Consider the following 15,510-nt stretch of genomic DNA (forward strand, 5'->3'; position numbering starts at 1 on the left):
CTGAATAGCTTCTTAGGAATTTTAAAAGGTATTCCCAAGTCAGTAGGAGGATCTTGTAATGGTTTAGGTACTTATTGGAATGCCATCGACTGAGGATAGTATACAGATTAAATATTCATCAGTTTATCCTTAATCAAGAATTTTCTTTCATGAGGGGGTGTCATTAGGAGGCGTTGCTAGAGTTGCATATCGAGAAGGAAGCAAGTCTCTTCATTTGCACAAATAATATGGAAATTTTTGTTTTTTTTTTCTAGGTTCCAGTTCGCAACAAATAGTTGTTGCTCGGAAATTGTGGACTATTTGGAGGATGGACAGATTCCATATTCTTTTGAAGTTCGATAGGCTGTAGACACTTACTTGAGTTAGAAGTATAATGTCAAAGACTTAAAGGTGAGACTGAACATTTAAATATGGAAGCTGGTGTTACCAGACTAACGATACTTTCGGATTTAGTTGAGGGGTGGCTGATTTTACACAAGGGTCAGGATCCTGGTCAGGATATTGATTGATTAATAAAATTAAATCAGCTTCATTTTGTCTACTTTGGAACTGTTAAGAAATCAGTTCCTACGAATAGCACGGATCATGAGATGGCTTAGATGGATAAATGTGGTGATTCACACTTTGCATTAAGTTTCGTCGGGTGGAAGTAATAGGGAGGAGGATGATCTTATCAACCGATGTGGTGATTGAACCTGCAGTGGTTATTGAGCAATCCGTTGTATTTTAGCATGTGGAAATAATAACACTTGCTATTACCAGGGAAATGAAGGCGGTCAACTTGGAATATTTGGGCTGACCTCGTAGGAGGTAGTATCTTACTCAGATGAGTTTAGGGTACTAAAGGGGGGTAGTTGTTTTCTTTTATTCTAGGAAGGTCAGAGTGACTGAGATGTAAAATTTATAAATTTTACGGTGTAGTCAAATGGATAGGAGTTACAGCACAACTTACCAGGTTCGTCTTGGTGAGCCGGTACGGATAGAGACATGTATATCACTGTCTCCAAGTGTATCACCTGCTAACAAGGTGGAAAATTGAGGCTTGGATATCATTGGAGGTGTTAGCCACTTCCTATAACAACAGGAAGTAGGACTAATCAGGAGGTGGATGGTTGGTAGAAAGTACCGACATTGGTTGGAATTTTAATTCCATATGGATTAAGAGTTATGGATAAGTAAGTTCAATGGTGGACATTACTGTTAGTGGTGTTTGTTTTGGCGTGTGAGGTCAGTTCTATATTGCACTGGTAACGGAGTTATAGTAGGTGGTTATCTCTTATAAGGGTTAAACACGGCTATGGCAACGGAGTCTTTGAACATGTTGGCGCAACAACTATGCTTCGCATCTCTAAATGGGAAATTTAATCAGAATATAATATTGGATTATGGCAAATATGCTTAGGATATATATCCTAGGTTGGCACAGGTAATTGAAAGCATTACTTAGCTTTTTAGTTATTATCTGTGCTATTGTTGGCACAAGGAGGTTAATGCGAAAATGTATGGGATTTTGGATACTATGTAGTGCAGATCTCACTGGTTGGTCTGGCATGGAAGCGAGGTTATATGATACAACCTTGCCTTTGTTTAAGGTTACATCAGAGATAAAAACTCTCATATGGTAATGATTGCGTGCGGTTTGGAGGCGGCGGTCGGATTTTGCAGATAGTTGAACTCGTACATAAGAGTTTTCTATCAGGAAATGGTTATTTGGGAAGACTTCCGTACTGAAAGCACTGTGTTTCGGAGGAAGGTCAGTTTTACTTATGGTACTGACTTTTCACGGATTTTGGTTATTGATTTAGACAGTCGTCTATTTCTTAGCGTTACCGATTTAGTTAGCGCAGGATGCATAGGAATTTTATGCGCCTGTTCTACGGAACTTAGAGGAATAGGGATCATTACCCTTCGCTGGTAAGATTGGATCGTTGATAGCTCCAACCTAGGAGTTATATATTTTTGTTTTTTTCTTAAACAGAGAAACTTGGTATATTGTTGGATGTGTTGGAATTTGGTGGAGCCATATAAAAAGGCTGTGCCACACGAAAACAGAAATGAATTTTGAAAAGATATTAATTCAGAGTTTCGTGAATTCCGAGGACGGAATTTCTTGTGTTAGAGGGGAAGAATGTAATACCTCTAGTTTTCAAAAGGATAGAATTGGGAATTTAATTTTGGTTTTCATTGATTAATTGATTTAATTATGTGACTTAGTTGTTTGGTTTTCTTAATTGATTAATTGTTTTTATTTAAATTAATATAATCTAATTGTGTTTTTATTTAATTATTTATTTGACTTGAAATTGTCTACGTGTTGTAAGTGACTTATGTAGTTATAATTATTTATTTGTTTTTAATTGGATGATTTATTTGTGATGTAATTTAGTTAATTAAATGTAGGTTAAAGATGGTAGTGTATATAGTGTAGGTTTAGGGTTTTGAAGATTAGTTAGCCAACTTTTAATGAGTCATGGAATTAGGATTAGGGTTTAGTAGGAACCTATATATATAAGACAGTATGGTTTGCTAAGTTGAAAACCCTATTCACGACATAGTATCTTGAGAGGAAAAACAGAGAGAAACTGTAAAGGGAATCAGAGAGGATCGTGAGAGATCACCTGTAAGGCTAGAGGAGAAAGAAGGGGTTGCTTTGGGATGGAATTAAGATGTAATAGAGGGATGAAACAGAGATCAGAGGAAGGAACGATCTTGGAGAATTCTGAAACTTGAGACGGCATTAAAAGGTTTCAATCCGAAACCTAAAGGCAAGTTTCATTCTATCTCCTTCCTGTAAACTTGTGTTCTGTGCATTCTATGTAGTCTCTAGGAAGTTAATTAAACTTTAAAACGGAATTTTAATGCATAGTAACAGACTTTAAACTGTTCGTATGTTTAGGTGAACTGAAATTGTGTTCCTTACATAAACTATTTTGTTTAGTTTTAAATTTTTGTCAAGCAATGCTTGTTGATATTTGAGGAGTCTTTAGGATGGTTGGGACTTAATTGAACCCTAAGAACTTTAAAAAAATTCTGGAGCAGAGGGTTGAACTTTGCCGGAAGCGGAGAAGGCAAACAGAGGAAGCATAAACTGTTTTGATTATGGTTTAGGTTTTTGTCAATTAATTCATACTAGAATTGGAGAAGTTTCTAGGATTGTTAGGACTTAAATTGAACCTTAAATATCTTTAACAATGGTGGGACAGAGGACTGAAGCTTTGCCGGAAGCGGAGAAGGCAAACAGAGGTAATGGAGAAAGAAAAAATGGAGGCTTAGAGAGTGGAGGAGGCTCCACACTCTTGTGGAGGCGGCTCTTATAGGGTAGAGTAGGCTCCACACTTTTGTGGAGCCGGCTCCTCTTTTGAAATTGCTCAGTAAGTGGTTTTTTTTACATTTTCGGATATTTTTCTGATTTCAGGGGCTTGAAGGTAATTACTGGAAAATAAAGGGGGCTCCAAATGTATAAAAATTAACCTATTAAGACCCTTAAACAGTTGGTTTGTGCTAGGGTGCTAATCCTAAGGGGCATCATGAAACGAAATCGTATAATAGACATGCTGTCAAGGAAGGAGGAAGGTTTAAGTTACTAAGTTTGTTTTAGTAACTTAAACTAGCTGGTATTGAATTATTTTTGGGATGTTATATAAATTATATATATAAATTAAAGGAGGCCAGAAAGGTCAGTTTAGGACATGGTCACAGACTTCACGAACTTAGATATTAAATGGCATGTTGTCAGGAGTGGTAGGAATTTTAGTTGCTAGTTTTGTTTTAGCGAACTAAATGAACTAGTATGGGAATACCGTTGGGGTTTCATATATTGTGCAGTTTGGACTTCAGAGTGTCATATTACATCAGGCACATGTTTTGAAGTGGAGGGTCAAATGGACGTCATGTGATGTAAATGTTAACTTTCATGCCGTTAAGGATTAAGGAGGATTTCATTACTAGTCTTTGTTTTAGTGATTTTAATAAACTAGTATGAGAGTATGGTTTGGGATTTCTAATATATTGTGGTCTATTTAAAATTCTGAAAATCATTATATCATGTTATGGATGTTAATTGCTGAACTAATATATTTTTTGTTCTGTCAATTATATGGGGAATGGACAGTTTAAATTGTTTATCATTACTTCTGCAATTTGAACGAATGTTTCATTATTTTAATCATGTACTGTATGCATAATAGAATCTTGCTTATAACTGATTGTTGTTATGCCAGATTCTGGATGTATTCGATGTGCTAATGAATGTGCATTATATGTGGATCATTTGTATTATATGTACCGGTATGGGATGGTGACATATTAGGGATGGATTAGATCAAAAAGTTAAGTCCTACCCCTTCATACATAAGGAATGGATTAACTAAAATAGTTAAATACTATATGGATGCATGTCCGGTCAACTAAAACAGTTGAACAACATAATAGATATTTGTTTTATCTTTTTGCACTAGGAAGGAATATATATATATATATACTTATGGTTACCGTGATACGAGCTTGAGTCTCCTGATCACGGTTAGGGTGCGTATATTGCGTGGATGGATAATTGGACCTAATGACGTTCCCTGGTAGGTCTACGTGTGCATGACTACGCTACGGCGTTTTGCGTGTTACCTTCTACTCAGGTGTGATGACAATAGGTTAGTGTATATCCTATAGTGTGTATCTATATCTATATGGACTATTTTAGATATTGCCAAGCTATCTAGGATGTATCTGCGTATTGGGTTTGTGTATGAATTATAGTAGGATTGAACTTGCATGTGGGCCTGACCCACTCTTATTTTTCAGGTGTTTGACAGTACAAGGCTTAGTGCTTGATCGTGTTGATGCAGATACAGACACTCACTCTTCCGACTACATAGGATTTTCTTTCTTATTTTAGTTTAGATTTTATTCTGTAAATTTATTTATCAGTTGGAATTATTAGGGGTCCACTAGATGGATTACTGAGTTGTACGGATTTGAAGGATTTAAATAATATTAATTTATTATTTAAAGTTTGAGGATTTTTATTTTAGATTTCTTTCAGCGCATTATTATTTTATTTTTATTTTAAATTTTTATTTTTGCTTGTTTATATATTAATTGTCTGATATCCCTCGGATATATACTCTGACTGGATCACCCGTGGCTCTAGAAACGAGGGGTATCACAACAATTAGAAGTAGTTTGTAACATACTTGAGCATGTTATGCAAGACTCGCTAGAATGATGATGCTTAGGGGAGAAAGACACTTGATAAACTGAATTTTGACTGATCAAACCTTTGAGTTAAAGACTTCACCTCAGCAACTATGTCATTAGAATTTTTCACTTGATATAAGCTTGAAGTCTTTCTTCCTCCTACATTAACATTTCTACCATTTCTAGAAGACAATGATCGATGCATTGAGTTTTCACTCATGCTTTCATATAAATGTCGTACATCATCTTCATGTTTATCCAAATACGAACCTCCCTTTGAGGCATCAACCATGCCTTTGTGGGAATCAGATAAACTTTCATAAACTATTTGCCACTTAAGAATGCCGTGAAGAGGACATTTCCTAAAAAAATCATTCAGTTGTTCCCATGCCTCATGTAATATCTCCCTATCCCTATGTGAAAACTCACAAATTGAAGTTCGCATGGCATTGGTTTTGGAAACGGGATAATACTTTCCCAAGAACTCATGTTGCATTTCTGCCTAAGAAGTTATTGAAAGAGGTCTCAAATTGTTAAACCAATACTTTGCCTTATATTTTAGGGTGAATGGAAAGAGTTTCAACCTTAAAATTTCTTCTGGCATGTCCATATATTTTACGGTGGAACAAACTTCAAGAAATGCATCCAAATGCTTATATAGTTCCTCATTGGTTAGCCTAAAAAAATTGGGAAGCATTTGAATGGTTTATGGCTTGATTTCATAATGATGTGCTCTAAATTGAGGAAGACGAATGCATGTGGGTGCATTGTATTCATTAGGAACATAGTGATCTTTTAAAGCCGTGGGAGGATTTGCAATTGGTGGCTCTACATGAGATCCATTGTTAACTTGGACAATAGGTGGTGGAGGTGGTATAAAGATTGGCCTTGGCATTCCAATTGGAACTTGGCCTTATAGTTAAGAAGCAAAAGGTCTAGACATACCTAAAGGAACGCGCATATTATCATGTTGTTGCACATTAGGATGGAAAATGCCTTGTTGGTGCACATGACCAAGGTTTTCAACATGGTCGTCCATTGATGGAATGGATTCACTTGAATTGCCCCTACCTCTTGGATTGTGCACAATTGACTCAAGATCAAGATTCAATGGAACAAGAGGAGGATTTAAAGACCTACGACCACGCATGCAGAATGCAAATCAACACAATCAACAAACACAAGAAATAGCAAATACTTCTCTTCCACAACATAAATCAATCGACAACAAGCCTCCACATATATTGATCCCATACTCCCATGCTTTTCAACAAATACAAAAAAAATTAAGTGGCCTCCACACAGGCCGATAATTTAACTAAGCAAGAGGAGTTTAGAATAGCTCACAAAGGTCCTTAAGTAACTTCAAGAAAATTTTAAGCTTTTTGCTTTGCTTTTGTAATTTATTTATTTTTATTTTTATTTTATTTTTATGCTTTGCTTTTTATGCTTTCTTGCTTGCTTGCTTTGAGGTTTCCTTTGCTTTGCTTCCCTTTAAGTACCTAGTCAATTGAAGAGTAACAAAATGAGAAAACAAAATAAAATAAAATAAAGCAAGGATCAAAGAAGTATTAATTCCTAATTAATTCATAATATGGCATTGCTAATCCCCGATAATGGCGCCAAAACTTGACACGAGCCATCATAATATGCCAAAATAATGTGAGTTCGGTTCAAAGAAAGCCTTTTTGGTCAAACTGAAATTTATAAAAACCACTACTATTAACGTAGTAAGAGTGAGTAGGGATCGTCCCAAGAGATTTACAAGGTACTACAGAATCAATAGTAGATTAGTAGGTCGAATGATCAAAGTGGGGTTTGGTTGGTTAAATTAAGCTAATAATTCAATTAAAAATATGCAAATTAAGAACAATCTAGAGATTAAGGTATAGAGAATGAAAAAGAAGTCTTAGGGCATATAGTTAATCACTAAGCTTTACTTCACTAAACATTTAGCAATTGTTCATTTAAGGGGATTCCATGTTGTAAAATAAGTGTGTGTGTCATTAATTGAAATACTAAGTATGGATGGCAAATTAAGCATAAATTGTCTAATCAATCTAGTGTGTAACATAACCTATCAAATTAAGCCATTAACCATTCAATAAACTCTTAATTAATACACACACAAAAATCTAGAGAAATGTACTCCTTGCACTCATAAGTGTGAACCATCAAACAACAAGAATGGATTATACCTATCTAGGAATTTAAAGCAACTACACTACAACTAAACTAATGACAAGTAAATTAAACTAATTAAGCTAAAGAGGTAGCATAATCCATCAAGAAATAAACATAATCCATCAAATAAACTACAAGTGTAATCAATTAAGCACCATGCCTTGACTATCACTAGATTTACAATTCCAACACATATTGACATACATCAACTCATAAAATCTAGTGTTAGCACATGATCACTCATTCTAGCATACATAGGCATATGAATAGAAATAAAAGATCAATTGAAAGAATTAATCTATACAAATCATGTAGAAACTCAAGATTTATATATAATCATGGTCAATACATTATTTAGAACATAAATCCTCAAAAACTACAAAATAATAAGTTTAGGAAACAAGCCTAGGGGCTATCTCTAGCCCTAAGAGAGGGATTTAGCCACTCATAGTTGGTGTCATACAACCCTCAAAGGCAATCTTCAATGTAGGCACCATCTTCTTCCTCTTTACATTGCTCCAAAAACCCTAATTCTAGAGAGAAAAATATCTAATAGCTATGTCTAATCTTGTAACAACTAATGGAACTTTATACAATTTGGTTCATTTTAGCACCTAAGCTAGGGTATTTTAGTCCATTTATCTATCTTACTTTCCCGTTTTAGTTCTAATTTATGTTTTTTTCTATTTCAGGTTAATAAGGTTCAACCAGACTAAAAAGGGCCTTTTAGCTCCTTTTTAGAGTTAAGAATAAAATCCAAAAAAAGTCAGAAAAACTGCACTGGATAGTCTTCGATCGATCGAAACAATCTACAATCGATCGAAATGAAGGCGGTGCTAGCTTAGTGGATAAGGTCACCAGTTATCAAAAATATACTTGCCATGTCATCTTCGATCGATCGAAGTAAGCTTCGATCCATCGAAGCCTCCTTGCTGGCAATGAGCTTTTTAATTCCTGAGTGTGCCCGAACTCCACTAACTTTTGTAGCTGCGAGTTTGCACCAATCAAAGGCCTATTTTTTTACTTGTTGCTTACTCAAAGAGGCTTTTATTTAGCTGAAATCAAACCAATTGTATAAGGTTCCAAGTTTTATTCCAACTTTTGTTATACAACTAGAAAATTTTCTCTTTAGATTAGGGTGTTTGGAGACCAAAGTAAGAGGAAGAAGATAGTGCCTACATTGAAGAAAGCCCTTGAGGGTTGGATGACAACAATCATGAGTGGCTAGATCCTTCTCTTGGAGCTTGAGATAGCCCCTAGGCTTGCTGATAAGCGCCGAATACTGTATATTCAAGCGCCCTAAATTACATTAACAAAGTCCATTAATTGATTATTTTATGTAGATTATCTCCATTTGCATGTTTTTGTACATTTTCAGGTTAAATTGCAAAAAGGAAGCAAAAATGATGCCTTGTGGAATTTTGAACAAAAAGGGTGCCAATTCTGAAATTCTGGCAGCAGTAGAACCTGACTTTTGTCGCCATTTTCAACCTAGCAAACTCAAGAACTGGACTTCCATCATAACATGAAATATTTAGATCTCTGAATCAGCTTTCCAAATCTTCAAGCGGTTCATCATTCGGAGTTCGGAGCAGAGAGTTATGATCTTCTTACCAGAGGTGCACAGAACTGCCTGGCAGCACTGAAGTGCTGCCTTTCTCCCCATTTTCGACCAACCAGACTTGAGAATTGGGTCTTTATCAAAACATGAAGTTTTTAAAACTCTGAATCAGCTCTCCAAATCTTCAAACAGATCATCATTCGGAGTTTGGAGCACAAAGTTATGGTCATTCTTCCACAGTGGGTCAGAGATGGGCAAGAATTGCATGTTGCTCATTACACTAATTTCGAGTGCTCGAGACCACCCTTCGAGTGCTCGAAATTCTGGCAGATTGCACTCGGAAATGGCTCAATTTCAGCCACTTGCACATTGGTTTCCTCAATGCCATCTTCCTTCTTTATGAAGTGGTTAGAGGTGTTCCTTGGAGGAGAGTGAGCCTTGACTTGAGCTTGATAAGAGGGAGGGAGGACCACATAGATATGATCCTTCATTTCTTACAAGATTAGAGGAGAGAGAAGAGAGCAAGGAAAAGAGTGTTCTTGGGTGCTACAATAGAGCTCGAAAATGAAGTTGTATTCTTCTTCTTCTTCTTCCATTTTTGTATCAATGGAGAGCTAAACCTCCATCTAGGGAGGTGATGAAGCTTCCTCTTTTGATCATGTTCTAGATTAGGCTATACTTTTGGGGACTATAATGTATAATGTATGGTAGTTTCATAGTCTAAGAGCATATTCCTTCTTGTAATGAATTTTAATGTGTAAATGGTTGATGTAAGTTCATTGTCATATCTTTGACGATTCTTGGATCAATCTTATTGCTTTTATTTTCATAGTGACAATGAAAATATAGACTATGAATGTTTTTCAAGGCATGTTGATTTTGAAACTTTATATTCCATTGCTTAGGTACCCCCTTTGATGGTTTATACTTGATTCCTACCTTCATGTGCTTCACCATTTGATTGAAAGCTTGATGGTCTTTTGCTTGAGATAGTGTATTTGATTCTACACCTTAGTTTAAGTAGTTCAACTATGGTAGCTTTTGATGGATCATTCTTGTTTTGATTAAGTGAACTTCTTGATGATTATCAAGCAACGGAGTTGCTTCATATTTCTTGACCATTGCATATATGCTATTTATCCCCAAATTTAGACCTAATCTATCATGTACTTAGGGTGTAGTGTGGATTCATCTCCCTAGTCTTTTCTACTTGTATCTCACTTCTTCATTTTCATTGCAATATATTGTTTTATGCATTTTAATTTCCTAGTTTAGTGACAAACACACAAACCCTTTATAAACCCCTCATCACTCTAAAATGACTTTAGATACTTAGGTTGCCTTAAGACTAGCGCAGTCCCAGTGGTTCGACTTACCCGTCCAATAGCCCTATTTTACAATGATTCGTGCTATTGCGAAGAGGGTTGATTTATAATTGATTTCGACCGTTGAAGTGCCTCCTAAAGTTGAGTACTTTGTAATATTTGGGGATTTTAGTTGTAATTGATGTTTTGACCTATGATTATATAGATCTTGTGTTTTTGCATGATTTGTATGGAATAAGTCTTCCAATTGATCTTTTATTTCTATTCATATGTCTATGTATATTAGAATGAATGGTCATGTGCTTACACTAGAATTTATAAGTTTAATGCATGTCTATGTGTGTTGAAATTATAAATCTAGTGATAGTCAAGACATGGTGCTTAATTGGTTACTCTTGTGGTTTGTTTGATAGATTATACTTCTTTCTTGATGGATTGTGCTACCTCCCTAGTTTAATTAGTTTAATTTTCTTGTCATTAGTATAAGTGTAGTGTAATTGCCTTAAATTCTTAGATAGGTAGACATCCATTCTTGTTGTTTGATGATCCATGCTTATGAGTGCAAGTAGTACATTTCTCTAGATTTTTGTGTGTGTATTAATTGTGGGTTTATTGAATGGCTAATGGCTTAATTTGATAGGTTGTGCTACTCACTAGATTGATTAGACAATTTATGTTTAATTTGCCATCCATGCTTAGTATTTCAATTAATGGTACACACACTTATTTTACAACATGGAATCCCCCTAAATTAATAAATGCTAAATGTTTAGTGAAATGAAGCTTAGTGGTGAACTCTAAGCCCCAAGAATTCTCTCTCATTCTCTATACCTTAATCTTTAGATTGCTCTTCATTTGCATGTGAGGATACCAAAACGACCCGGGTTTGGGGTGATCCACATTACATAGGATGGGTCGGGTGTGGACGAACAGGATGAAGCCAGTTCGCGCCGTATGGGCCCAGGTCCATAAGGCCACTTCGGAAGCCCATGATAAGATGAGAGAAATCAAGCCCAGCTAAAGGAGAAATCAAGCCCAGCCAATGGACCAGTTCAGTAGAGGTTGTAACCGTCTATAAATAGAAGGGATTGAGAGGGAAAAGGTGTTGAAAAAATCATTGAGAGTGTAAAGTTTCTCTCTCTACAATTAGGGAAAAATTCTTTGTACTTTCAATTGGCGCCGTCTGTGGGAAGAACAGGAAGGATTGATTGATGTCATTCCAGATCGGATCGATTCAACGCATTCTACGAGGAAGACGATTAATCCGCGAAAGCTGAATCAACATTGGTGATAATACGATCTGTCTTGACGAGTCTAGGCTCCGGTTGATTTCGAAAAATTGGCGTCCAATCCAAGCAGATCAGATCCATGCTTGATCAGGCGAACTGCGCAATTACGATCTGTTGTGATTACTGAATCCGGCCAGTAGCGGACTGAATTCAGCAAGTGTAAGTTCAGATCTGGTGCGCGCGTTAGCGGAGCTCCGATTTTGTCAAGAAGTCTGCAGTTGATAACTTTGCTCTAATCTGGAATGATGATCGGAGAGGCGAACTCGAATCCTTTGGAGAACGGCCAGCAGACAAAGCTCGATGAGCTGATGAACATGATCGATGCTTTGAGGAAAGAAAATGCAGAGTTACGAGCTGGAATGGAGCATCGTGAGGCTCTTGCAATTTCGAGGCCACCTCCTGAAGGAGAGGGAGCTTTACCGTCCGAAGCTGATCGTCAAGGTGATCCAGAGGATGTCAATCATGGTGGTCTACATCGTGATGAAGATATAATCGGTAATCTATCTCCGAATGTCGGCCGAGTAGAGGATCGGGAAGGATCTGTTCGTCTGGAACCGCATCACAAATGGATTATGAGGGAGGAAGCACCGGCGTATGAACATCGGATTGCGTCACCATGGCGGAGTGAATTTGCGGAGGATAGGTCGTTCGATCCGCCATACCGACCTTCATTAGCGACAGTTGATTACAATAGCTCGGAAAGGAGATCTGCCGATCGAGGATTTCCATCACGGTTTTCAAGAGAAAATGAAGCATTGCGTTCCTCAGCAAGGACGGTCGCATCGCCGTTCACTGATGAAATTCTGAACGCGCCGAATCCGAAGAAGTTTTCCATGCCAATCTTCATTCTGTTTGACGGAACAACCGATCCGGTCGATCACATATACCATATTCAGTTGAAAATGGCTTTGAATACTAATAATGATCCTTTGATGTGCAAGTGTTTCCCTACGAGCTTGGCTGGACCAGCTCTCAATTGATTCAAGAATCTGGCTCAAGGCTCAAGCGCCAGTTTCCAGGACTTATGCGATAAGTTCATAAGCCAGTATTATGGGAACAAGTGTTCGGCTAAGGATGTATCGAGCCTCTTTACAATGAAGCAGCATGAGGATGAGCGGCTCTAAGCTTTTCTCACCCGGTTCAACCTCGTTAAAAGCATGGTAATGGAGTGTCACCCGTCAATAGCAGTCCAAGCATTTAAACTCGCAATGAACCGGGGGACGCCGTTCCACTCCAGCTTGGTGGTTAATACGCCAAAGACAATGGACGAGCTAAACGAGAGAGCTGACTGTTTTGTTCGCCTAGAGGAGGAGGAAGCAGCTAATTCAAGGAAAACATCAATTATTTCGACGGAGGAGAAGTCTAAAGCCAAGATCCGGCAAAAACAAGGTCAACCGCAACGTCACCCCTCGTGGAAGGCGGAGAAGAGGCCCAGGGAGGAGGAATCAGTCACTCCACTCAGAGTCACTTTAGCAAGGCTATACCAGGAGAACAAAGATAAGTTTCGTCCTCCTCTGCCAATCAGGCAACCTCTTGAACAGAGGGATCAGACTAAACATTGTGCTTTCCATAGTGATTTTGGGCATCAGACTAACGAATGCAGGAACCTAAGGAGGCAGGTAGAAATGCTGATCGCAAAGGGGGAGTTTGCAAGCTATGTTTAGGGTCTGGCACAAGAGCATAACCGCCCGACTGAACAAATAAAGCGGAACCAGAGGCCGAACCAACACAACTCCCAACCCATCGGGATTATAAATGCAATTCATGGCCGGCCTGAACAAACGACGGAGTCAGAAGAGTTACTCAGAACGAGGTTATGCCAGGCCCAGCTGAAAAGAAGAGTTGGCAGTGTGCATGCTTTGCACCAGCAGAACGCGTTCACATCGATAAAGTTTGATAAAACGGACCTGCTACGCGTTCAGATCCCTCATGAAGATTCACTAGTCGTCAGTCTGACGATTGCAGAATGCCTGGTTCGGAGAGTCCTGATTAATCTAGGAAGTAGTGCGAATGTCATGCCCAGGGTGACGTTCGACCGATTGGAGATCGAACCTGAAAAACTCAAACCCACAGGGAATCCATTGCTTGGATTTGATGGGAAGCGAGTGGAACCCATTGGAATAGTGGAATTGACAGTACAAGCTACTGAGCGGGTTTTGACTGAAACTTTTGTGGTAGTGGAAATTTATCCACCATACAACCTCTTGATGGGCAAAGGATGGATTCACAGAATTCAGGGCGTTCCGTCAACCTTACATCAAGTGATGCGATGTTTGGGTCCAGATGGGACCAAGGTGATAGATACACACAGGGACCAGGTTGCGGCTAAAGAATGTTATTCAGTAACTTTGAAATCTGCTGGAAAAGGGAAAAATCCCATCCGTTCCACCATTCCAAAATAGTAATTACAAAACCCTCCTCCCAGCAAGGATGGGGGGGAGGAACCACCAGTTCTGACCACAGAACCCCTTCATAAAGCAAAGATTGATCACGAGAAACCAGACCGAACAACAAGGGTGGGCACCAAACTCACCGAAGAAGAGAGACTAGAGTTGACTAATTTCCTGATTCGGAATGCGGATGTATTCGCATGGAGCCATTCAGATATGCCAGGGATAAATCCTGCTGTATCCTGCCATTCCCTCAATGTGGATCCGAATGCAAAGCCAGTGAAGCAGAAGCAGAGAAGATTTGCTCCAGAACGAAACCAGATTATAGCTGAGGAAGTTGATTGGTTGCTTGAAGCTGGATTCATCAGAGAAGTTCAGTACCCGGCCTGGCTCTCTAACGTTGTTGTAGTGCAGAAGAAGAATGGGAAATGGAGAGTGTGCATCGACTTCACTAACCTAAACAAAGCCTGCCCAAAGGATAGTTTCCCATTGCCCAGGATTAATCAAATGGTAGATGCCACCACAGGATATGAGCGGTTAACTTTCCTGGATGCTTATTCCGGTTATAACCAAATTCCTATGGACCCAGTTGATGAAGAAAAAACTTCATTTGTTACTGAACAAGGGACTTATTGCTATAAAGTCATGCCATTCGGATTAAAAAACACTGGAGCTACTTATCAGAGGCTGATCAGCAAGATTTTTAAGGGCCAGATGGGCAGCACTGTCGAGGCTTACATTGATGATATGGTGGTCAAGAGTAAGAAGAAGAGCGATCATTTAGTGCACCTGCAAGATGTGTTCGATGTGTTGCGCCAGTATGGGATGAAGCTTAATCCTGCCAAATGCTCATTTGGTGTAAGCTCCGGATAATTCCTGGGACATGTGGTCAATCATAGAGGAATTGAGGTCAGCCCAGCACAGGCAGAAGCCTTGATCAGGAATGCAGAGCCAAGGACAATTAAAGAGGTGCAGGCACTCACAGGCAGGATAGCCGCACTGAGCCGATTTATTTCCAAGCTTTCGGACCGCTGTAAACCTTTCTTTGATACAATACGAGGGCATGGAAGACAAACCTGGGGGGATGAGCAACGGCAGGCACTGACCAGCCTGAAGGAGTACATGCGTAATCCTCCAGTTCTGTCTGCTCCAGAACCGAATGAGAAACTTTTTCTATATCTCAGGGTGTCCAGTATAGCAACCAGTGCCGTTCTGATCCATTGCAAAGAGGGCAAGCAGTTCCTGGTGTTTTATGTTAGCAAGACGATGTCTGAACCGGAGAGAAGGTACTCTAGGGCCAAACGAATGATCTTGTCTCTGGTCAACGCAAAAAGGAAGCTTAGACACTAATTTGAATCTCATCCAATCGTCTTTTTAACAACTTTCCCTTTAAGAATGATCCTACACAAACCGGACCTGTCGGGGAGAATGACCAAGTGGGCCATTGAATTGAGTTCATTTGATATCGCGTACGAACCCAGGACGGTAATCAAAGGTCAAGCGGTGGCGGATTTCCTACTTGACTGTGATGCTGAAGATACGGTAGAGGATTGTAATTGTTCTTGGTG

The 15,510-nt window shown here is 38.7% G+C and overlaps 1 protein-coding gene and 1 non-coding gene across 2 annotated transcripts; both read left to right on the forward strand.

The window, feature by feature from the left end:
* Window positions 1-5,534: 5,534 nt before the first annotated feature.
* LOC132283758 (small nucleolar RNA R71) lies at window positions 5,535-5,638 on the forward strand. Its single transcript, XR_009472127.1, has one exon. It is a non-coding gene; the product is annotated as a small nucleolar RNA R71 (small nucleolar RNA).
* Window positions 5,639-12,709: 7,071 nt separating this feature from the next.
* Window positions 12,710-13,954, forward strand: LOC132269870 (uncharacterized). The gene is made up of 3 exons (XM_059771107.1): window positions 12,710-13,077; window positions 13,156-13,171; window positions 13,217-13,954. Exons 1-3 carry the CDS (start codon window positions 12,710-12,712, stop codon window positions 13,952-13,954), a joined length of 1,122 nt encoding a protein of 373 aa, XP_059627090.1.
* Window positions 13,955-15,510: the final 1,556 nt, after the last annotated feature.

Source organism: Cornus florida, unplaced genomic scaffold, assembly GCF_030987335.1.
Source record: "Cornus florida cultivar Cherokee Brave unplaced genomic scaffold, ASM3098733v1 CherokeeBrave_3.0.0_Hap2_Chr01, whole genome shotgun sequence".
In the NCBI taxonomy this organism is placed as follows: domain Eukaryota; kingdom Viridiplantae; phylum Streptophyta; class Magnoliopsida; order Cornales; family Cornaceae; genus Cornus; species Cornus florida.

What these genes read in the sequence shown, in the direction of transcription:
- LOC132269870 (XM_059771107.1), top strand. Translation starts at nt 12,710, where the DNA reads ATGGTAATGGAGTGTCACCCGTCAATAGCAGTCCAAGCATTTAAACTC.